Here is a 25,939-nt window from a genome sequence, read left to right on the forward strand (position 1 = left end):
ACAAATGCTCCCTGCAGCTAAACTTCATAATACCTACTCTTTCAACATGACCTATACATGTGGACATTTTAAAAAGTGGAGAATATGGATGGATCAATTGTTTAATTCTTTAGAACTGCAGTTTTTGAAAGTGATCAGATGCGGTGTTCTCCCACACTCTACATTATAATTGCAAACTTTTTCGAGGATGATACAGATATAGCAAGCCCAGCTGTTGTGTGGGCTGTATGTTTCAGCCTCACGCTGGGGGTAGACCTTTAATGTTTCTAGGATTAGAATAGTCAGGTGATTGTTTTTTGACTTGACCCGATGGGCTAAATGGCCTTTCTTAGTGCTGCAGATGTCTGTGATTCTGATACAGGGTTTGCAACTGTGTGTGTGGTGAGTGCAACCCCTACAGCTCTGTTGGAGGAAACACAGCTCTCTCGAAATGCTGCAGTTGCAGTCCATCGAGCATAATGGATGCCTGGTCCGATTGTAGATATAAGGGAGAAGAGACTGAGGATAGAGTCTTTAATGAGTTTGAGTGAATTGGAGAATTTGAGACGTTTGCTGTGAGTAATGGCAGGTGACTTTGCTTCTGGAATTTGTTGCCATGAATGCCCAGGGAATGACTTCACTGTGATGTCTGGGACGAACAATTTGCTAATGTTTCCTGTTCTGACCTTGTTCTCCCACTGCAGTCAGCATTTCCCATTTTTAAAATTTCAATAACTGTGTTCACCTGCAACTTGCATTATTTATTTTAGGCCATCAGTGTATCTACATTAGTCTTAGTGAAGTTAATGCTTTGTTGCATTTTGCTCCCTTTTAAAAATACATGCTCAGATTTTTAAAGATTATGCATCTGTTTGAATATAGAAATTGTGTCCTTGCTGCACTGCATTCCAGATTTTTCACTCTTCTAGATACCACTGATCCATCTCTTCCTAACCTTTACCCTCATCCTAACAAGCAGTATGTAAAATAGCCATGTTTTGATTCCAGCAGGCTTCAGGTACAGCCCATTATGTCATCGTGCTTCATATCACAAGCCAACAAGCTTTCCTTACTGGCTCGATTTCCTTACCTCAAAGCTGTCTTTCTTTACCCAACACTTTCTCAGCCACGTGATCAATACAGCAGGAAGGAGAAGCTGATAGCCTGACATTTTGACTCTTAAAACTGGACCTCCCACTGGCGGTGAAGGATAATCATGGTTTTAGTGTAAAGGGAAAAATTGTTAGTCCATGCAGGTAGCAATTACTGAAATAAATGGAGCAGAAAATGATAACTAACTGCCTGGCTGAAATATAGACGTAGAGTGACTTGTTGAACAGTAATCTGAATAGTTTGCAGCAGCCTGCAATGCCTTTTAAATAGTATATTTGACAGCATGTAGGTGGTGACAGATTGGATGTGGTAATATTTAAGCTTCATTTGTCAGGCATTGAACTATTCCTCCACTGTATTCATCTAAGAGTAGAAATGTGTGTTGATCATGTGCAAAATATTTAAAAGTACTACTTACACGTATAAAGGAACTGCAAATATGGTATTCAGGAAATCCAAACTGCCAATTTAAAATTCTTCTTTTTCTGCTATCTATTACTAACACTTTTTGCTCACCTGTCGAGTAAATTTTGTTTTTATTTCCTTTCTCATTACTCAGAATAAGTCAAATTACTAAACAGCTCATTAAAACTAAAGACCTTGCATGTTATGTTGTATTATACATCTTTAACAAATAGTCTTATCAATACAGGATGGATCCAGTTTTTTCTTTGTGAACTTCATGCTGAAGCTTGCCTTGTTATGTATTGGATAGAACTTCTCTGGAATAATTAGTAATGCTGACGAGCTTGATGCTCTTTTTAGTTCTTATTTTTAACTCAGCCTTTTTCTGATTATTCCATGCTTTGCTTGCTCTTTTTCTTTCTGTTATCAACTTTGGATGGAAAGGAGTCAGATTCAGATCAGGAACAAGAGGAAGAGGTAATTCTAACACTAGTAAACCATTGCTGCCTAATTATATCATCACTAACATTCCAACAAGGCCTGGAATTGATTCCAAAATGAAAATGTGCTGTTTCCAAAAATTAGATGTTTCAACAGCAGTATTATCTCGTGTTAATTGTCCATTGATTCCCAGCATCAGCTTTTTCTTGCCTTTAATTAAGAAGTTTAAATTTGAGTTCAAAAGAGATAATGAGAATTGCAGCAATGCTCTGCACAAATTGAAGCTGCCATCACTTCACCAGTTGCAACAGAGACTGCCCCTTCTTTGATCAATTTATTCAATGGTTTTCTGTCCTCTCCATCTGTTCTAAAATAATTAAGTTGGTCTTGGGATGTAGTCCTACAGGGATCAGTCACCCTTCACCATTTCAATCATTTGTCTGTCATCCAGTTGTAATCATTATAAGTCTGCCTGCAAGTTATTTAACCACATCAGAACCAACCTTAATCCTCTCCTTCGCTTTTGCCTATTTATGCATTTGGAGCAAGTCAATGATCAGCAGTCAAGATCTGGAAACCTTGCCAAATAATTACTGTCTAGCCCTAGGAATCTGAAGTCATTATTGTACCAGTCCAACTGCTATTGCTAAGAATTGCTTAAATAAAAAGAAACAGGAGCCTGTTCTGTTATTCACGAAGATGTCATTGGTTGATCTGAAAATGTCCATAACTACTTTTATGCATGCCTCATTATCTTTGACACCCTTGCAGACCCAATTTATTTCTTTCAACCTTGACTGCATTCATTGATGCAGACTCTTCTACTCTCTGGGGTAGAGAATTCCATAACTTATCAACACCCTGATAGAAAATGTTCCTCCTCATTTCTTTTGCAATCTGGAAGACGACGTTTTGAAGTTAATTCCACACAACATAGGAACTAGCCATATGTTTTCCTGATCTGTATGATTCAGTGATTGGATTAGTTCAGGCCTATATATTCAGTCTTAAAGTGTCAAGAGTGACTGCTGCAGATGTTATTGTTTGAGTATTTAAAGCAACAATATATTGTTCTGGAGTGTTTTTCACAGACTGGACACTGAACAGGAGGTGAGAAGAACAGACTGAGGATCAAAAGCATTGAAGAACAGAAGGATTAATCTAAGACAAGTTGAGTTAGGTGAAAAACTGAAGTTATTGGAAGAGGGATTATAAGTGATACTGATATAAAAGTGCACTGATAGCACAGTATGGCATGGCAAGTGGCATTTTCTCCTATTTTGAATATGGAGGGAGTTGGTGATGCAGTCTGATTTGTACAGCTGGCAAAAACAGTGAAGCAACATTGAGAGAATTTGAAGGCAAGCACAAGTCTCTTAAAGTCAGTTCTCCATGGCATGAGAACATTTATAGCTAGTTATGACCATGATTAGGATAAAAAAGGTTATATGTATGTGATGGCATTCTGCATAAAGTTTAAGAGCAAAAAACGTGTAGCCAGTGAGGTGATCATTGTAGAAATCAAGCCTTGAGCTAATGAAAGCATACAAATCATATTGGCAGCTAAAGGGGAGAAGCAGTGGTCAACAATGTTTCACTTCTGAAATTTAGTGATCTTGATAGAAATCAAGTGACCAAAATACCAGCCCACCCATGATGTTAAACAAGCTGCATTTGGATATCACACGGACCACAAGTGATGCTTGCCAGGCTTCTACGTGATTCAGGAGGTCAACAGACACTTCAGTGTATATTCTAAGAAGGAGAGGTACTCATTTAGGAACCACTGCCAGATGCTACAACTTTGGATCCCTCTGTAAGGAGGATAAAGGAATTTTCCCCAACTTTACCTTCACCCTCTTTTACAATGCTGTGATCCCCATCATATCTTGTTTAACCATTGTAGAAGGTTGGGACCTGGTCCCAATCAAACCATCCACTCCTCCGCATTCCCAACAAGGCTCTGGCAGTGTGGTTTGTTGCTCCCTGATCCCATGCTCAGTCGTGTGGCTGAACAGATGCAGGCCATTCTTCTTTGGAATGGTGTACAGCCAGATATTGTCACTCACGTTGGCACAAATGACCTCTGTAGAAAGGGGTATGACGAAAATAGGGAAATAACCGAGAAGCTAAACAATTACTTTGTGTCTATCTTCAAAGAAGATGATAGAAGAAATTCTCCATTAACAATAGAGATCCAAGGTACTAGTGAGAATGAGAAAATGAAAGAGATTATAATTAGTTTAACAGAAAGTAGCATTGGAGTAATTAATGGGACTGAAAGTTGACAAACCCCATGGACACACGGATCTACATTTCACACTGTGTTAAAAGACAGAACAATAGTGTGGCAGATGTATTGGTGATAATGAGTAAAAATTCTATTGGTTCAGGAACACGCCTTTAGATTTTGAGCTTCCGAATGTAACCCCACTATTTAAGAAAGAAGGGAGAGAGAAGACGGGGAACTACAGACCTTTATTGGCCTAATGCCAGTAGTAGGAACAAGTACTAAACTCTGTTAGACAGAATGTGATTATCATGGTGGAGTTTAACCTACATTATAGACTGGGAAAATCAGATGGGGATAAAAGTAATATAGGTCAAGAATTCATTGAATGCTTTTCAGACAGTTTCTTAAACCAGCATGCTATGGCACCAAACTGAGAGCAGTCTATAGGAGACCCAGTTTTGAGATGCAGTGAGAGCAGCTCTGGGTGGCAGGAACATAGAACATAGAACATTACAGCACAGTACAGGCCCTTCGGCCCTTGATGTTGTGCTGACCTGTCATACCAATATGAAGCCCATCTAACCTACAGTATTCCATGTACGTCCATATGCTTGTCCAATGATGACTTAAATGTACATAAAGTTGGTGAATCTACTACTGTTGCAGGCAAATTGTTCCATTCCCTTACTACTCTGAGTAAAGAAACTACCTCTGACATCTGTCCTATATCTTTGACCCCTCAATTTAAAGCTATGCCCCCTCGTGCTCACCGTCACCATCCCAGGAAAAAGGCTCTCCCTATCCACCCTATCTAGCCATCTGATTATTTTATATGTCTCAATTAAGTCACCTCTCAACCTTCTTCTCTCTAACGAAAACAGCCTCAAGTCCCTCAGCCTTTCCTCGTAAGACCTTCCCTCCATACCATCCTAGTAAATCTCCTCTGTACCCTTTCCAAAGCTTCCACATCCTTCTTATAATGCGGTGACCAGAACTGTACACAATACTCCAAGTGCGGCCCCACCAGAGTTTTGTACAGCCTCACCATAACCTCTTGGTTCTGGACCTCGATCCCTCTACTAATAAAAGCTAAAACACTGTATGCCTTCTTAACAGCGCTGTCAACCTGGGTGGCAACTTTCAAGGATCTGTGTACATGGACACCAAGATCTCTCTGCTCATCTACACTACCAAGAATCTTACCATTAGCCCTGTACTTTGCCTTCCGGTTACTCCGACCAAAGTGCATCACCTCACACTTGTCCACATTAAACTCCATTTTCCACCTCTCAGCCTAGCTCTGCACCTTATCTATGTCTCTCTGTAACCTACAGCATCCTTCGTCACTGTGCACAACTCCACCAACATTAGTGTCGTCTACAAATTTACTAACCCATCCTTCTACGCCCTCATCCAGGTCATTTATAAAAATGACAAACTGCAATGGATCCAACACTGACCCTTGCGGTGCACCACTAGTAACTGGTCTCCAGGATGAACAATTCCCATCAACTGCCACCCTCTGTCTTCAGCAAGCCAATTTCTGATCCAAACTGCTATATCTCCCACAATCTCATTCCTCCGCATTTTGTACAATAGCCTATTGTGGGGAACCTTATCGAACGCCTTGCTGAAATCCATATACACCACATCAACTGGTTTACTCTCATCTACCTGTTTGGTCACCTTCTCATAGAATTCAATAAGGTTTGTGAGGCACGACCTTCCCTTCACAAAATCGTGCTGACTATCCCTAATCAATTTTTATTCTTTTCTAGATAGTTAGAAATCCTATCTCTTATAACCTTTTCCAACACTTTACCAACAACTGAGGTAAGGCTCACTGGCTTATAATTACCAGGGTTGTCTCTACTCCGCTTCTTGAACAGGGGAACCACATTTGCTATCCTCCAGTCGTCTGGACTATTCCTGTAGACCGTGACGAGTTAAAGATCAATGCTAAAGGCTCAGCAATCTCCTCCCTGACTTCCCAGAGGATCCTAGGATAAATCCCATCCGGCCCAGGGGATTTATCTATCTTCACATTCTGTAGGATTTCTAATACCTCTTCCTTGTGAACCTCAAACCCACCTAGTCTAGTAGCCTATATCTCCGTATTCTCCTCGACAACATTGTCGTTTTCTAGAGTGAATACTGTCGAAAAATATTCACTTAGTGCTTCCCCCATCTCCTCTGACTCCACACACAACATCCCACTGCTATCGTTGATTGACCCTAATCTTACTTTCGTCATTCTTTTATTCCTTAAATACCTATAGAAAGCCTTAGGGTTTACCCTGATCCTATCCGCTACCAACTTCTCATGTCTCCTCCTGGCTCTTCTGAGCTCTCTCTTTAGGTCTTTCCTGGCTACCTTGTAACCCTCAAGCGCCCTAACTGAGCCTTCACATCTCATCCCAACATAAACCACCTCCTTCCTCTTGACCAGTGATTCTACTTCCTTCGTAAACCACAGCCCCCGCACTCTACAGCTTCCTCCCTGCCTGACAGGTACATACTTGACTAGGACACACAGGAGCTTTTCCTTGAATAAGCTCCACATTTCTAACGTGCCCATCCCCTGCAGTTTCCTTCCCCATCCTATGCTCCCTAAATCTTGCCTAATCTCATCGTAATTGCCTTTCCCCCAGCTATAACTCTTGCTCAGTGGTATACACCTATCCCTTTCCATCACTCAAGTAAACATAACAGAATTGTGATCGCTATCACCAAAGTGCTCACCTACTTCCAAATCTAACACCTGGCCAGGCTCATTACCCAGTACAAAATCTAATGTGGCTTTGCCCCTTGTTGGCCTATCTACATACTGTGTCAGGAAGTCCTCCTGCACACACTGGACAAAAACTGACCCATCTATAGTACTCGAACTATAGTGTTCCCAGTCAATATTTGGAAAGTTGAAGTCCCCCATGACAACTCCCTGTCTCTCTCACTCCTATCGAGAATCATCTTTGCTATCCTTTTCTCTACATATCTGGAACTATTCGGAGGCGTATAGAAAACTCCCAACAGGGTGACCTCTCCTTTCCTGTTTCTAACCTCAGCCCATACTACCTCAGTTGACGAGTCTCCAAACATCCTTTCTGCAACTGTAATACTGTCCTTGACCAACAATGCCACACCTCCCCCTCTTTTACCATCTTCTCTGTTCTTACTGAAACATCTAAATCCTGGAACCTGCAACAACCATTCCAGTCCCTGCTCTATCCATGTCTCTGAAATGGCCACAACATCGAAGTCCCAGGTGCCAACCCATGGTGCAAGTTCACCCACCTTATTCCGGATGCTCCTGGCGTTGAAGTAGACACACTTCAAACCAACTTCTTGCTTGCCGGTGCCATCTTGCGTCCCTGAAACTTTATTCCGGACCTCCCTACTCTCAACCTTTTCTGTACTCGAACTACAATTTTGGTTCCCATCCCCCTGCTGAATTAGTTTAAACCCACCCAAATAGCCTTCGCGAATTTCCCCCCCAGGATATTGGTACCCCTCTGGTTCAGTATCGGTACCCCTCTGGTTCATAACATAATGGTCCATGACATAATTAAATTTTACATGCAACGTAAGTGTGGGTCCAAGACTGTTATTTTGAATTTAAACACGGGGAATCATGAGGGTACGAAAGCAGAGCTTAACAAAAGTGATCTGATTATTTAAATAAAGAAGCAGGCCAATAGAGTTGCAGTGGCATGTAGGGGAATATTTCAGAAAGCACTGGATAGGTACATTTCAGCAGATAAGAAAAATTCCAATTGACCCACCGTCCATGCTTAACTTAAGTCAAAATCGGACAAAACTCATAGACAAATTGGTCAAAGATAGGTGGCAGGTCAGAAGATTGAACAGAAAATATTTAAAAGCAGACAGTACAAACAGATTAAGAAGGGAGAGTTTGCCTATCAGAGAAAATTAGCTTCAAATAGATGGGAAAGTTTTCTTCAGATTCTTTATAAAAGGAGTTAAACACATATAGATCCTACAGAAAATAAGTCTGCCTCAAAAGATAGTGAATTCAGAATTTTTAGGGCAGGTCTTGATTACCAGGGGATGAAATATTGCCAAGGATATGCAATAATGTAGAGTTGAAGAGAAAACCTGATCAGCTCTGACTGTATAGCAGAGCTGGTTTGAAGGGCTGAATGATGCACAGTTGTGGCTTGTTCATGTGTGATAACAGAATGTTCAAAGTAATGATCTATAGAGGCAGAATCGACATGAATGTACAAAAGTGCAGTCATGTTTGACAGATCTGTTAGGATGTTGGCAGTAGAATAGATGAGGGGAAACCAGTTGATGTGGTGTTTTTGAATTTTTAGAAGGATATTGATTAAGCTACTTAGGAGGCTGGTATACAAACTTAGAGAACATTGGATAGTATATACTATACTGGCATTGACTAAAGTTTGGTTATCAGAAAGAAAATAGAATGTGGGAGCAATGGGATATTCTCAGGTTGGCAGGCTGCCACTAGGAGGGTCCTGAAAGAATCAACGCTTGGACCACAGCAGTTTGTAATCTATATCTATGAGTTAGAAGTGGGATCCAAATGTAATATTTTCAAGCTTACAAATACCACAAAGCCAGGCGATAATTTGAGTTGTGGAGCGAATGAATGCAGACCTCAAGGGATTTTTGACAAGCTGAGCGAATGGAGAAGGGCATGGCAGATCGGATACAATGTGTATATCTGTGAGGTCATCTAGTTTGATAGGAAGACCAAACGTGCAGCATGTCTTTTAAATAGTAAGAGATTGGCAAATGTTGACATTCATGAGGATCTGACTGTCCTTGTTCATAAGTCAGTGAAAACTAGAATGCAAGTGGAACAAGCAATTAGAGAGGTAAAAGGAATGTTGGGTTTTGACAAAAGAGAATTTCAGTACAAGGGCAAATATATTTTTGTTTTAATTTTATAGAGATTTGGTGAGATCACAAAGCAAGTATTGTGCACAGTTTTGTAGCATTGTTAATGAAAGGGTATACTTGCCATCGAGGTAGTGCAATGGAAATTCATCAGTCTGATTGCTGGGATGGTGAGATATTGAGGATTGGGCCTGTATCATCTAGAGTTTAGAGGAATGAGTGGAGATTTCTGGAGGCTTACAGATCTTTTAAATGAATGGAGAGGACAAATTAAGGAAGGCTGTTTCTTCTGGCTGCAGGAAGGCCAAAAACCAGGGATGCATGCTCTGAATAAGGGCAATTCATTTAGGACTCAGATGAAGAGGAACTTGTTTAATTGTAGTCAATCTTTGGAATTCTCTAACCTTAGAGGGTCGTGGAAACTTGGTCACTAAGACAGATTTAAGGATTTCTAGTCATAAATATAAGGGTTATAGGGATCCTGTATGAAAATGGTGATGACACCCATGATCAACCATGATTTGGAATGTCAGAACAGGTTGAAGGGCTGAATAGCCTATTCTTGATCATTTGCTCCTATGACATAATTTGTAGATTTAACTGACTCATTTTATTGGTAAATGCAGAATGCTTAAGTTGTATCATCTTAATGATTTATAGCACTGTGTGAAAATAACAGTGCTGAATTTATTGCCACAATCCTTTTCCTGATCCCCACAAAACTGTTTGACACATTGTGAAAATGATTGAACAGTGAACCCGTGAGTTTAATTCATAAATAAGAACTTTCTGTAAATTCCCATCTCCCAACGAAATCTTGAGATCTCTGCAGTGTGGGCACAATTAATCAACTGATACACCAGAAAGCAACCTAATCAACGGTCTTTAATTACATAGCTAAAGGTCACTTGGAAAGTCTAAGAAGATCTTTAACGTTGATTTTGTGGGATCAAACAGTGCATGCACGGTCATGTTAGCACCTCAGAATTCCACCCACCCAATTCCAGTCTAGTTGTCATGCCCACCACTTTAATGTTCACCTTCAGGCATAATTGAATTCAAACATGTTGCTTGATTCTGCAGATCCCCTGTTTCCTCTTTCACTCACCAAGAATTCCAAGCTCTCATTGTATGTTCATGAAAATAGGTCTCCTGTCTTGTAGGAGACATAGGATATGCAGCGATACTGCCGGCGTGTGCTGCAATAAAGCTATTGCACATTAGCATTTGAATGGGCAAAACCTAAATTTTCTGTTTTCTTTAGAATTTGGCCAATCACCTAAGACAGGAATATCACTGGCATGCCTGCCAAGAAATCTGTTTGATGTCCCCCACAGCCCAGTGATGATCAGATAAATTTTCAATCAAGTGTGCTATTCCACCTTTCTACCATTCTCCGAAGAAATCAGATTGCCTTGACGTAAAAGGGTAGAATTTTGACAATGGTTCCCAATATCCTGAGTAGAAACTCCAGGGAAATAGAAGATTTGGCCATTTACTCTGTCTGTGCCAAATCACCTGCTAAATTTACAGCAGATCTTGAGTACCTTTCAGAGAATTTCCAAATGCATGAGCCATGCACAGTGTGGAACTGGGGATTCAGGTGAATTCAGAATTAAAGAAAATGGTCCTTGCGAAACAGGTGAATTACATAAAGTATCCCAAGATTGATTCTTCAAGGACCACTTTTTAAGATAAATAAGAATGGATAAGGTTTTCACTGGTGGATAGGGTAGGAGAGGAGGAGGGAACGGCAAATATTGCATTGAGAATTCTCAATTAATTTCCAATATTCCATTATATTTTCGATCTGTTTTGCTATCCACAGAAGTAGCTGTAAAATTAGGAAACTACCAGAATGCACCATTAAAATCAGAGCTAATTCAAAATGGTACATTTTCTGGCCTTGTTTTAATATTCGCACATTATTTTATTGATAGCTATTGATTTACTGTCACTGATTACTTGGTCTTTAAGCATGTGGTGAATAAGATACATGTGTATATGTGCTATTATTGCTACTAGATTTTCACGTTTTGGTTTTGTGTGCAGACTAAGGTATAATATCTGTACATTAAAAGATTAGAAAACATTGAAAAAAACAGTTATATTAACAATATTCTGTCTTCGGTTCATATAAGTAGCCATGACACACTAGGTAAAGATTTGAAATCATCCCAGGATGACTGTCTCCCAGCATTGCTGGGTACTGCCTCTGGGGAACTATTTGACATGTGTTTCATATTTTCACATACTAGTGTGGCTGAAATAAGGAATTGGGAAGTATGTTGCGGGGAGGGGTGGTATTGCTGCATGAATTCACATTCTGTCATTGTTTCTACTAAGTTATTCCATCCACCCATTAAACCTTTATAACCAGCTCTGACTGATGGTGTATATCATATACTTATTTTCTACTTTTATTATTTTACAGGTAACTGGAAAAGAAGATAAATGTAAGGGTACTTTCTATTGTAAAATTAGTACTAAAATCAATATTAGAATATGAAATCTTCAAAGTAGTTTAACAACCTGTTACTAATGCTTATAACAGTAATTCTGTTAATAACTTTAATTTTTAAAAAACTAGAATTGTACTTTGCTTACTTAAAGAATTACTAGCTAAATAATCAGTATATCATCTAAGCGTCCACTTTCCTTTGACATCCCTTAGAGTCCTGCTGTGCCTGTTGCGCTCATTATGAAATCCATTCATTTTTTTTCATGTTTCTCTTGTTAACTTTCATGCTCGTTGATGAGCAGGGGACATGCCTCTTCCATGTCTCCACTTGACATTTATTTCCATTATATTTAAGTGTTCCAATAGCAGGATGGCAGCTCCTGTGGTGAAGTACAGTTTTGGTTTTCCATATTTAAACTGAACATGGTATAAAGAATACTAAATTTAATATTGGATTTCAAGACAATATTATGGAACTGGGAATGTCAGCAAATTAGAATTAAAAGTAAATGGTCCTTCCAGAAGATATCAACACAAGTCAATAGGTGAACTATATAAAGTATCCCAGCATCGATGACAGCACAAGTGCTGTAGTACTTTCAATGCTATTTTTACAAAAGCTGTTTCCCCCAATTATTTTGACAGAGGCTGTTCTGTTAAATGTGTAATAGCAGTAATAATTTCCGTTTTTATATGGAGAACCATATAGCCTAAAATGGTCCCGTCACGTGCTCTGGCAGTCAAGTTTACAACCTGTTTTTGTTGCACAGATATCGGGCAGCAATGAGGAAATAGTCATCATATATGCTATTATCAGCATGCAGTTGTTTAAATGTATTATTTCAGTTTCTCTTGTAAAAGATCTCCAATATCAAGCTGTCAATGCCAAAAGCGCACATTGGCTGCAAATTTAGCCCCACCTGCAACCTGAGAAAAGTAGCCTTGTCGCCCTTCACCACTTGCTGATATTTTCCAGATCTAATTATATCTTTTGAGTGCGCAGGAAAATGCAGGCATCTGTGCAACTAAAACGCTAATACTGTCTGAACAGGGATATACAATCATATAACACCTTTCAGGAAATAAGACATTCATAGGCATATTCTCATTCAAAATTGATATCCAGCCACATGTGTGATATATAAGGGCAGTCAATCAAGAACATAAACAAAGGATTAAGTGGTGAAGAGGAGAGAAGGATGGCGAGGTTTAGGGAAGTATTTCCAGAGTTTGTGGGATCTAGGCAGTGAAAGAAATGGCTTTCAAGGTGTGTAGTGAAAACGTGGAATGCATCAAAAGCTAGAATCAGAGGAATGCACAGATCTCAGAGGGTTGGAGGAGCTTACAGAAATTGGAGAGAATGGAAGCATCTAAAAACAGGGATGAAAATTTTAAAATCTCAGCTAACTTAAGAGATAAAGATGCAATAAAAATCTGATGTAAGTATAAATTTAGCATACTGATTTATAGTGTGCAGACAATGGTCAGATATTGTGACTGAACCTTTGCTCCTGTTTGAAAACAATAATCTGTTAACTGTTCAAAATTCCAAACTTCATGATGAAATGACAGTAAGCCTCGTTGCATGAGATTGGCCCAGAATTTCTGATAGGAAGATAGTTGCTGAAGGGTAGAGTGGGGTTGTGTGTCAGGGCCATGTGGAGATTCTAATACGGCTGACCCCACAGGAATTTTCCAGGAAGATGAAACTTCTGGCAGAAATGTCCCAACATCTAGAACTTTGTGAGAAAATTCCCAGCTCTGTGTTAGCATGAGAGACTTTAGAATTCTCCGATTTATGTACCTGAATAGTTAGTTCAGAAAAGTCAAAGCATTTAAAACCTGTTCTAACTCCTGACAAACTTTAAAATTAAACCTCCACCATTCTCATTGGCCACCTTACCCCCTTCAGGCAATTCTTTCACCATCACCATCCCTCTCTCCCCACCCAACCCCACTTCAAACTGGACCTATCTCAGGCCCATCTGATCCAGAACTGCTTCTCACCTTACCCTCCCACCGCCACTGCTTGTGGGCCCGAGTCCACTCAACACCAACTTTTACTCCCACTATCATCAGACTAGCCTACTCTGGACCCAGCCCTTCCTGAAGACCCACTCCTAGGCCCCTGACTGGATTCTTTGTCCCTCTCCTCTATGAATGGACTGGAATCTCTATGGCTCAGCATCACCCACATCCCTCGTGCTCCACCCCCACTCATATTAATTCACTAACATATTTAAAATCTGTCTAAATGTCAAAACAATTGCACTTACCAGTAAAATACAATTACTGATATAAACATGAGAATGTAGTTTCCCTTGACTGCCCTATATTTTATGAGGATTCCACAGGATTAACGGCATGTCGCTCATTTGAGCCCTAAACCATCAGACATTTTTGCAAGAGCACCATCGAACAGTGATTGCTGCCCAAATTGAATTCAGGCTATTAGCCAATTCCCCCTAATTTATAAGTATCAGTTATAATTTTCTTCGGAACATCGAACATAGAACATGACAGCGCAGTACAGGCCCTTCGGCCCTCGATGTTGCACCGACCTGTGAAATCAATCTAAAGCCCATCTAAGCTACACTATTTCATTATCATCCATATGTTTATCCAATGACCATTTAAATACCCTTAAAGTTGGCAAGTCTACTACAGTTGCAGGCAGGGCATGCCACTCCCTTACTACTCTCTGAGTAAAGAACCTACCTCTGACATCTGTCCTATATCTATCACCCCTAAATTGAAAGCTACGTCCCCTCGTGCTAGCCATCTCCATCCAAGGCAAAAGGCTGTCACTGTTCACCCTGTATCTTCCTCTGATCATCTTGTATGTCTCTATTAAGTCGCTTCTTAACCTCCTTCTCCCTAACGAAAACAGCCTCAAGTCCCTCAGCCTTTCCTTATAAGACCTTCCCTCGATACCAGGCAACATCCTGGTAAATCTCCTCTGCACCCTTTCCAATGCTTCCACATCCTTCCTATAATGCGGCGACAAGAACTGTACGCACTACTCCAAGTGTGGCCGCACTAGAGTTTTGTACAGCTGCAACGTGACCTCATGGCTCCGAAACTCAATCCCTCTACCAGTAAAACCTAACACACCGAATGCCTTCTTAACTATCCTATCAATCTGGGTGGCAGCTTTCAGGGATCTGTGCACATGGACACTGAGATCTCTCTGCTCATCCACACTACCAAGAATCTTACCATTAGCCCAGTGCTCTGTATTCCTGTTACAAAATTGCCCTATTCTTAATTGCTGGTTAAAAAAAAAAGCAGCTCTTGCAGTAAATATTATAGATGGCAGAAGAAGATTTGAATTTAAGTATTGTTTCCACAAAAATCCCAGCAGTGACACTGTTTTAATAATGTTTGTTGCAAATTATGGACATAACCAAATGAATTTCCTTTCATATTTAATATTATTACTAGTGACTTACATCAATATGATCAGAAGTTGGAGGAACTGTATCTTATTTCAAAACATTATCAACAAAACCAAAGAATATTTAAAGATAAATATTGAATATTGATATTTATGCAGTAAATGGAAAGAGTGGACCTGTAACAGTACTCCTATCGGGCATTTAATCTAACGTGTGTTTGAAATCATTAATAAATGTAAGGATATTCCAAATTTATTAATGCATAAAATGATTTTTATGGAAGATTACTGAAGGATTCATTACTGTAAATATAATTAAATATTAATACAATAAAGGAAAAATACAAAAACAATTACAGTGAAATGCAGTTGTTATAAAATAATTTGTAGATGCAGCAGTAGCACTAGCAATCCTTTTTAGACAGAAGGCAGAAAGAAATATTATTGGTCTGGAATTATGCAAACCTAGAATGAAACTACTATTCCACAGTTTGTTGCCAGAGTTGATTTTTTCTGCATTTAGAAATTACTGAGTTCTGTTACTGTTTCAACGGACCCCAGAGTTTAAAAGCCAGGAGGGAAAACGTATCGACACTTCATCAAATGCTGCACTGAGGATGTTGCCAAGCATGGTAACGATAACTAACCTGTGCAAATTTACAATCTGTGGTCCACATTGGGTTCAGAATTGAGAAGGTTACTTACACGTACACTGAGTGGTGGCCTGTCATGCATGTTGGGTCCACTTGAACCAGTTATTGAGCCGTTCCTTTGGGCCTAGAATATTACATTGCCAGCTGTCCTGTCCATGCAAGGATCAGATCCCTCCTACCAAACAGAACTAATGGCCATGTAGAAGCCTAGAGCTTCTCAGCCTTTCAAAACCAAGGAGCCCACCAGAGTGCCCTTGCCTTTGCCAGTTAACTTGAGTTGAGGCCCAAAACACAGGTTGGTTGGACCACTGGAACATTGCATTACATGAATGCTGGGTACACATCATTGACTTTGAAACTGAAGTTAAATTGTTTTTCAAATAATCTCCAAAATTTTGAAAGACTGTGTGAGGCTGATTTTCAGTTTTCTGAAAGCAGAAAACTGGTGGTAGCATCTCACCCAGTTCCCCACCCCGTCCGTGTAACCCCATATTTACCATGGTTAGTCCACATAGCCTATCCATCTCACGACACCGTGAGCAATTTAGCATGGTCAGTCCATCTAACTTGCACATCTTTGGACCGTGGGAGTAAACGGGAGCACCTAGGAGAAACCCAGCCAGACATGGGGAGGATGTGCAAACTCCACAAACAAAGTCACCCTGAGGGAGAAATTTAGCCCAGGTCCCTGGCGCAGTGAAGCAACATTGCTCACCACTGTGTTACCATGCCATCCATATCTACCTGTCTCTGAGAGCGCATAGAATGCAACCTCATGGTTAATGGCTTTGACTGTATGCACAATGTATCTTTTGAAAGAAGATTCCTTGAACATGATTCTTTATCTCCTACTGTGACGTGTTAAAATAAAATACTATTAAATAGATGACAGGATAGATAGGAAGAGATGTATCATATATGTATAGAGTCATCCAGCAGGGAAACGGACCCTTCAGTCCAACTAGTCCATGCTGACCAGATATCCTAAATTTATCGAGCCCCATTTGCCAGCACTTGGCCCATATCCTACTAAACCCTTCCCATTCATGTACCTATCCAGGTGCCTTTTAAATGTTGTAATCGTACCAGCCTCCACCACTTCCTCTGGCAGCTCCTTCCACCACCACCCTTTGTGAGGAAAAAAGTGGCTCCTTCGGTGCCTTTAAAATCTTTCCCTCTCACCTTAAACTTATGCCATCTAATTTTTGAACTGCCCCACCCCAGGGAAAAGTCCTTACCTATTTACTCTATCCATGCCCCTTACGATTTCATAAACTTCTGTAAGATCACCCATCAGCCTTCGATGCTCCAAATAGCCTCAGCCTCTCCAACTCAAACTTTCCAAACCTGGCAACATTTTGGTACACCTTTTCTGAACCCTTTCAAGTTTCACAACATCCTTCCTGTATCAGGGAGACCAAAATTGAACACAGTGTTCCCAAAGCTGTTGAACCAATGTCCTGTACAGACATAACATGATCTCCCAACTTCTATACTCAAGGAACTGACCAATAAAGACAGTTGTACCAAACGCTGTCTGAGCTACCCTGTTGACCTGCGACTCCACTTTCAAGGAACTATTAACTTGAATTCCAAGATCTCTTTGTTTGGCAACACTCCCCCGGGTCTTACCATTAATTGTATAAATCTTGCCCTGATTTGCCTTTCCAAAATGTAGCACCTCATGAAAATGGATATGAGTATATAGATTGAGTTATCATTGAAAACCCCATTAGGAGGATAATTAGGATGACAAGAAATGCTATTTTTAATAATATGCAGATATTAATTGGCATTTCCACCATCATATATATTCCTGTTTAATTCATTCTGTTGATAATAAGTTCCAATGTCTTGATCCAACAACAATAAAGGATATACTGATTGTTCATCATAAAGATTATTTTCTCATACTAACCTATTTCAATAGTATAAGCGTATAAATAGCATTTTTTTGAAATGAAGTTCTTACTTGTCCTGTGGCATTACCAGTAGTTCATATCATGGCAAATGTGTGTACATTGAGCCAGGTTAGATGTTCTGAAAGAACTGTTATTGTATTGTAACTTTGTCACTATGTAGCTTATGAATTTTTGAGCATAGGTAACATTAGCAGCTTATATAAAATTACAATTCCATAAATTATTAAATTGCCTTACTCTACCAGATACAATATACACAAAATAAGATTTAAAAAACATATTTCAACTTTTAAATCAATCAAGCTGTCACATTTTCAGTCCTTTAAGAGTGGAGACCATTTTATGCGCAACATTTAGCAAGTTTCAATAAATGTGCATATCTATGAATTGCCTGTCCTGTTTTTACATATCTGGCATCAAAGATCACTGTACTTCACCACAATGTCACTTAACATTGTCAAAAGTTGCCTTTGTTATTTAATGCTTACATAAGGCTGCATGTCTGGTGCTGTCCAAACTTTAGTTTTGCATGGAAATAACTTGGCTTAAGCGTTCTGTGTGTTTGTGTGAGTGTTTCAAAATTTTCATTTTGCAATATTCACCATTTTCTTTCTGAATTCACCAACTTGTTACATTTCTGATCTTTGAGTAGATCTTCTTTGGTTTGTCCATTTTTATTAATTTTGTTGTTGATTTGCAAAAGACTTTTTTTTGTTTAGTTGTCAGAACAACTAGGATGTTCCAAGGAAAGGATCTTACTTAATTTAAATAGCTTTTTCTTTACTATGTGCATTAAGGTTTGAGATTCTTCTTGTTGAAATGCCGGTTTGCAGCTGGTTCAGACAGGATGATTTTCATTGCAGTTTTTCAGTTTTAGTTCCTCAACAAAAAAAAAGTTTTACTTTAAAATCTTTAGATATAGAGGGCGACAAATGTTGTTCTGACAGTTTGCTAGTACTGGCTTTCTTTAAGAGGAAATCAGCTTTCTGTGGTTTCTGATCTTTTCCTTTAGACCTGAATCTGTTACATCCAAACAATCTTGAGATGCCTATCTTTGTGTAAATCCACTGCTCCTATTTATTTCAGTTTGTTGATTTGTTGGTGTCCTGATTTAATTCAATTTGTTATTGTTTTACTGTTGTACGTGGTGTGGATGTGGTCTGGTGAAAATAAAGCAAGTTATTTCCTGCCTATTTCTTTCCAATTTTGAGTTGGCTTTGCTTTGGCGGTTGTACCCACCCTCCGACCTTGTGGATCCCTGTCTACCATCAAAAGAAAATCCATTTTTATTTTGACCAATCACTTCAGACTCTGTATTGTGTCATCCCAGTTACATTTTCCAATCTCTGTTTTTTGTTTTGAATCCCATTTAAAAAAAAACGGAATCATTTCTGTCCAAAATGAAGATGGAGAGGCGGAGACCGAATCTGCTGAGATTTCTTCCATCATAAAATCGCATCTTATCCATGATGCCCCTGTACTAGCAAGCCCTGACTTGCTTTCTGATGTGTCTGACATGAAACAAGATTTAATCAAAGTGACTAAAATTTTAAAGACTGACTCGATGGCAGGAAGTAAAGGAAGCCCCATTGAGGTGAAAGAGTTTGCAAAAGCAGCCGAAGAAGAATCAGGTGAGCCATTTGAAATTGTAGAGAAAGTCAAGGAAGACTTGGAAAAAGTGAGCAAGATTTTAAGAAGTGGGACATACACAGGTGAAGAAGCCTTTCAAGATGTCATTGGTGCTGAAAGAGATGAAGATTTATCTGAGGAAGACTGGATTATTATTAGCGATGAAGAAATCGAAGAGGTGAAACGAGAGATACCAGCAGAGGTCTGTGAACCTATATTTGTAGAACACAGGATTGACAGAGGAACCATAGAGACAATTGAGAAAGACATGAGTGGCATGCTGAATTATTTGGACAATGACTTAGATACATTCTTGACACACGAAGTAGTGATACCTCCAGCAGTCTGCCAAATAGATATGGTTCAAGAAAGAATTGATGCAACGATTGTTACCAAAGAAAGTAAAAAGGGAACATATCACGTGATTTCAGAATCGGTAGACTCCAAAGAGGGGAAAGAGCATGAATTACCTCTCAAAATCAAAGACGAAACTAAGTTAGTTCCTGGAAAAACAAAACCTGTGTTTCACAGGTTTAAGGAAGAAAACACAACAATGTATTTTAAGGATCCTGCATTTCAAGGCTTAGCTACAGATGATAGGTCAGACCTTAGAAAAATGCAAGGGAATGTTATCACTGAATCTGACTTCACGAAGGTAGAGAAGGAAGAATCAACGTTAGTGCCTCCAACAGTTGCAGATGATAATTCACCCCTCGTGGAAGAAACTCCAATTGGTTCAATAAAGGAGAAGGTAAAAGCTCTCCAGAAACGTGTGGAAGCAGAGGAAGGACAACGTAGACAAACTAAAGCACCAGTAAAGGATGAGATTCCCGCAGCATCAGCAAAACGTGTAATAAACAAAGAGACCCCAGTTTCTTCCACTGTTACAGAACGACTTGAAGAAACAATGTCAGTGCGTGAACTGATGAAAGCATTCCAGTCAGGACAGGATCCATCCAAGAAAATGTCTCGGCTGTTCGAACACACGTCTGAAACTTGGCAGACTTTGAAAGAAGTAAAGAAACCTGAACCATCTCATGCTGAAGGTCAACAAAGTCAACCTGATTTACTCTCCCATACAGTTGGTAAGGAAGCTAAGGCAGATGAGTTAGAATCTCCATCAAAAGAATCTCAGTCAGAAATGTTCAAACAAGATATCCCACACAGCGAGTACAATGGCACAGTTCCAATTGGTCCAATTTCATATGACAGTGGGGAGGTAAGAAAAGAAGTTCCAGCAAAGAAAAAGACACCAACAAGCAAAGATAAACAGCCAATAACCATATCAGTTGAAAAAAATGATCTGAGTTTTGCAACCTCTGAGAAATATGAATCTGTTTTTCTTGAGGATATTGAAAAGCAAGCTGAAATACACTGTAGCAGAATAGCTGTAAATGCAGATTTACAGATCAGTCCAGACAGAAAAACATCAACTGATTTCACGGATGTCATCAAAGAAGAGTTAGAGGATAATGACAAATATCAGCAATTTAGGAAAATTTCAGACACTCCAGAAGCAGAACTCTATCTTGAACAAGTAGTGACTAGTCCACTTCACCATGATCTGAATATTAGTTTCCCACAAGAATATGTGAAGGATAGTTTTACACCAGATGTATCGTTGCAAAATGGTGCCCTTGATGACAGCTCAGAAAGCCTAAAACATGAAGGCATTGCTGACTCTCCCAGCTTTAGCTTAGGTGATGGCACACCTCAGATTAGCTCCGAAGAGAGTTACAAACATGAAGGTCTTGCAGAGACTCCTGAAACAAGCCCTGAAAGTCTGTCCCTTTCACCAAAGAAAACGGAAGATGAAACACAAGAAAAACATGATGCTGGAGATTTTGTCAAAACAGAAAGTAAGGACCAAAACGTTCAGAAAGACGCGCCTTCGGGACAGACCACAGATATTATTGTTGCCCCAGAAAAGGAAGGTGATCTTGTTACAAAATCACCTGCCATGACTGGGGAGCTTGTAGATAACAGTTCATTGCAAGAGAAAATGCAAACATCTGAAAATATTGTCTCAACTGGAGTAGTTTCTGACAAAAAAGACACAAAAGATTTTATTGATGGAACTGATGCTGAACTGACAACAGACTCTGGCTGCGTAGAATATGATGACTTTCAATCAACGGAGGTGACCCAAGCCACGTCGCTTTTAGATGAAGTGGATGAGCAGACCACTAGTGAATCATTCTCTGCTCTTAAAGCTGCGGATGATACTAGTGAAAAAGATGGTTTTCTACAGGAAGAAATAGCATATTTTCCCATTCTGGGTATACATGGTGTTTCATTGGGAAGTCAGCTTGAAGACAAAGATGCAAACCTTTCTCTTTCCACATCAGAAGGAAAAACAGATATCGCTTTGAGAGAAAAGGATCAAAAAGTAGATTCACCTGCTAGCCCCTCAATTTCACCAGGGCACATGGTGAGAAGTCAAGGATTAGAATTATGCCTTACTGGCGTATCATTAGATAGTCTTAGCCCAATGACAGATGAACCCATTGTCAGTCACAAAGATTCTCTAGAAGCAAGTCCCACACAGGATGATATTGACACAACTTCTCACAAATCTCCAGATTCACTTGAACCAAGCCCGATAAAAGAATCACCATGTCCAGATTCACTTGAAAATAGCCCTGTGGAACAGAAGTTAAGTGCAGCCCTTTCTAGTGCACAGCAAAATGAGAAGGCAGTTTCCGCCATAGTGACTGAGAAAAAAATGGAGACAGTAGATATTTCTTTGGATACTACATCTGTAAGGAGTAGACTTTTCAGAGATATGCGGGGAGAAGGCCCTATTAACAGAGAGACAAGGAAACTTTTGTCACCTGAAGGAAGTGCAGAAGAAGATAGTTTGGATCAAGTATCACAAATGGAAAGTTCAGGAAAGAGCCCTCTTTCACCAGAAACTCCAAGCTCTGAGGAGATCAGCTATGAAATCACACCTAAAACACCTGATACACATATTCTGTCAGTAGCTGAGAAGCCTATTGCAATCCCTGAAATCCAAGAGGAAATTGATGATTATTCACCAGAGAGTGAGTCAAAGAAAAGCTTTACACCAGAAGAAGAAATGTTTAAAATGGCAGCCAAAATTAAAACATTTGATGAACTAGAAGAGGATGCTAGGCTAAAGCGTGAAGGTAAAAAGGAGCAAAAAGAATCTGAATTATCTCCAACTACTCCTATAACTAATGTAGATGAAGCAGAGGTAATACTTGTGTCTCATGTTGAACATAGAAAGAGCTCCTCATCTTCAGAAAGTGAGCCAGAACTAACTCAGCTAAGCAAAGAGGCTGATTATGGACTGAGTTTGGAACCAGTTATTCGCGTTGAACCTCCATCTCCACTTCCCCCTGGAGTTGATGGTTCTAGCCCTGAAGATGCAGAGTTTCGCCCCACTGTAGGCAAAAAATATACTTTTAAGATAATTAATGATGAAAAGGAAACAAGTGCCCAAGTAGCAGAAGATGATAATGACGTAGACATAAAAATAGAAAACAGAAGTTTGGACACAGATTGCAATGTTCTAGTTGATTCACGATCTTGTGAAGCAGTTCCTAAAGTTGTCGTAACTGGTGGAGGTAATGAAATTGATCATTTTTCTGAAGTCTGTTCTTTTACAGCTACTGATGAGTCTATTGAAGAAATTAGCTCTTCAGAAGCATCACGTTTCATACCTGAAATGCAAGAGGATGATTTCTTAACTGAGGAAGATGTCCAACGTCTTGAGCGAGCTGCGGAAAAGAGAGATAAGTTATGGGTGGACGGTCTACCTGAAGATTCTCAAGTAAAAACAACTGGCAGAAAGCAACTAAGCCAAGAGGCAGCTGTGGAAGCAGCCGCATCAATTGACTGTGCAGAATATAAAGGAATCTTTTCAGATGAAACCACATTCCAGGACATAATCTCGAGGCAAGAAGCTGAAGAACAGCTAAGCAAAATAATAATAACAAAAACAGATGTTGATCTTGATGAATGGAATACTATTAGAGAAGATGATGAAGCATTTGCTGCCCGTCTTAAAGAGGAAGAACAGAAAATATTTGGCCTAATGGTTGACAAACAGTCTCGGGGTGCTACTCCAGATACAACACCGGTAAGAACGCCCACTGAGGATGGTACGCCAATCAATGAAAAAAACCCTTTCTTGTTTCAAGAAGGAAAACTGTTTGAGATGACCAGAAGTGGAGCTATTGATATGAGCAAAAGGACTTATGGAGATGAAAGTTTCCATTTTTTCCAAATTGGAGAAAATCAAGCTGATGAAGCTTTAAAAGAAGAATCAAAAGTAGAGAAAATTGAAGAGGAGATGAAGTCTCCTGAAATTGAATGTATACCTGAAAGATTTGCTCATACTCAGCCTCATACTGAGTCTCAATACAGTTTGTTACCAGATTCAGTGCCCAGTATCGAATCTGGCATTCAATCCCCTACTGAGTCACATTGTACAGATGAACAAATAGCTACAAAAAATGAGCAAAAATCACGAATTCCAATCAAAATGGGCATTTCTGCAGCAACCAAGCCTTCAAAAAGGGACTGTTCAATTCCTGAAGTGGCTGAAGTAAAACCTTTCAACTTTGATCATGAAGTGGATGCTGTTACCTCGCCTGAGTCAGCAATGACTCATGTCCAGTTAGATTTTTCCACAGTGACTCGAACGGTTTGTTCACAGCAGGCTGGAAAAAGTGATGATGATTCATCAGACTCATCACCTGAAGAGCAACGTTCAGTTATTGAGATTCCTACTGCAATCGTTCAACAAACTTCTCAGACAGAGGCAAAATCAAAGCTTCCTGTCAGGCATACTGCTGTTGTAACTGCAATACCTCGAGCACCAGCTACGCCTGAGGACAAGGCTCCTTCACCAGCTCGTTCATCTCTATCAAGTGTTCAAGAAGGATCTGCAGATGATACAGTAAGGTCAAAATCTAGAATTCCTGTTAAGGCTGTTGCGCACAGATTAGACCACAGCTCTTCACCCACAATGCCAGAAGCAAAAAAGATTTCAGAGTCCATCAAAATCCATGAGGTGAAATCTAGATTGCCAGTAAGACAGGAACCACGAAGCAAGTCAGAGTCTGATGCTATCAATTCAGCAGAGAGGAAATTTAAATTCTTCAATAAGGGCAAGAGTTGCGATGCTGAACCTGATGCGAAAGAGCTAATTGACCAGTCTAGTGCTGGATCAGAAACAGCCGAAAGTACTAAACCAAAAGTATTCCAATCAAGACTTCCAGTAAAAACGAAAGCTAGCCACAGTCCACAACTTGCAACAAGTTCTTCAAAAGGCAACAAGGATAAGTTCTTTGAACTTTATAAGCATTCCATTGAATTTTTTGAAGAGATAAGTGATGAGGCTTCAAAGTTGGTAGATCGTTTGACAGAGGAAGAACGAGATCATGAGGCGTTATCAGATGATGATAGCAGTGCTGTAGATAGTTCTGTTGTTGAAACTGAGCAGCCCAGTGAAATACAACAGCCCCTTCCTGAAGACCTGTTTGATGTGAGGCCTATCTGGGATGAATCTGTTGAAACCCAGATTGAAAGAATTCCTGAAGAAAATGGCCACGATCACTTTGAAGGTACCAGCCATCTACTGAGGTTCTTTGTGCTATAGAGCACCAAAATGTGTAGATAGCTTTGCAGTTCATTCAGTTAAAGCTTGTGATTGTTCATGTGTTTCTGTGAGTCTGTGTTGTGGCTTTGTGATTCTCCTGTTTTGTGATGTGCTACTAGACTGATCTCAAGATTGGCAAGGAGGAAAGGGAAAGAGGGGGCATCAGATTTAGATCGGACAAAAACACTGGCAATTTATTAATAGGAACTAGCATTAGTAGCGAAACGATCTGTGATTATTTTGAATTTGGTTTCCCATTTTATACAAGAAGTGTTGTGGAACTGAACAGGGCTCAAGCCATCGCAGCTAATTATCAGGGGTCTGATTTTAACTCCTATATGTTGACGGCTTTAAGAATGTTAAAATCAGGCCCAGAGTGTCAAATGCGATTCAGACTTGAATTTCACAATCGGTTCATAAAATAAATGATTGTTCATTAAGAACACTTCTTTGATGAATATATTTTCAGAATTTTGCAAAATATATTTTAAAAGTGTTCAACTATAGTATAATGCAATAAGTTCCATTTATATAACCTGTTTCATAAACCTTCTTTATTTAAACTGGGAAAATTGAAATTCAAAAAGAGACCACTGCAAATCCAGCTTCATTGGTAATGGAGAGACAATGATATTACTTACACTGACATTACCAGTTTGGAGTGAGATAGAAAAGTGAGCTATTTCATTATGCACCTACTCAAAAGAAAGGTTTGAGTGCTAAGGATTATAGAAACATCAATGCATCATCTCCAACTAAGGTGTTTATTATTCCTTATCAATATTAAAAAATTGATGGAAAGGGCATCTGTGGTGCAGTGGTGGTGTCTCTACCTCTGAGCCGGGAGGTTTGCTTCAAGTCCCACCTGCTTTAGAGGTATGCAATAACATCCCTGATCAGGTTGATTAGGATTTATCTAACATTGGATGGGAAAATGCTACTGGTGTTTGGGTCAAGCTAAATCACCTTACCAAATAAACCTTAGTTAACATAATGCTTGAAACTGGTACACGGTCATTTTCCCCTGGCTTAAATAAAATTGCACAAGTAGTATTCCCTTCAAAAGTTCTATTTTATATAATAAAAGCACTATTTTACAAAAAAAATTGACATGTTTACAATTAACATGCCTTTTATTCAAATACCAGAAGCTCTCCCCTTACCTTACTAAGGAAGTTGAAGGGAGTGGTATT

General features: G+C 39.6%; 1 protein-coding gene across 7 annotated transcripts in view; it reads left to right on the forward strand.

Moving 5' to 3' along the window:
* ank2b (ankyrin 2b, neuronal) overlaps nt 1–25,939 on the forward strand; it is a 794,414-nt gene that overhangs the window by 718,395 nt on the left and 50,080 nt on the right. For all 7 annotated transcript variants that reach the window (XM_059645900.1, XM_059645896.1, XM_059645912.1 and 4 more), the window contains 3 exons: nt 1,942–1,974; nt 11,490–11,511; nt 18,895–24,711. In XM_059645900.1, coding sequence (XP_059501883.1) covers nt 1,942–1,974; nt 11,490–11,511; nt 18,895–24,711 — 5,872 coding nt within the window. The remainder of the gene's footprint in view (nt 1–1,941; nt 1,975–11,489; nt 11,512–18,894; nt 24,712–25,939) is intronic.

Source organism: Stegostoma tigrinum, chromosome 1 (assembly GCF_030684315.1).
Source record: "Stegostoma tigrinum isolate sSteTig4 chromosome 1, sSteTig4.hap1, whole genome shotgun sequence".
In the NCBI taxonomy this organism is placed as follows: Eukaryota; Metazoa; Chordata; class Chondrichthyes; order Orectolobiformes; family Stegostomatidae; genus Stegostoma; species Stegostoma tigrinum.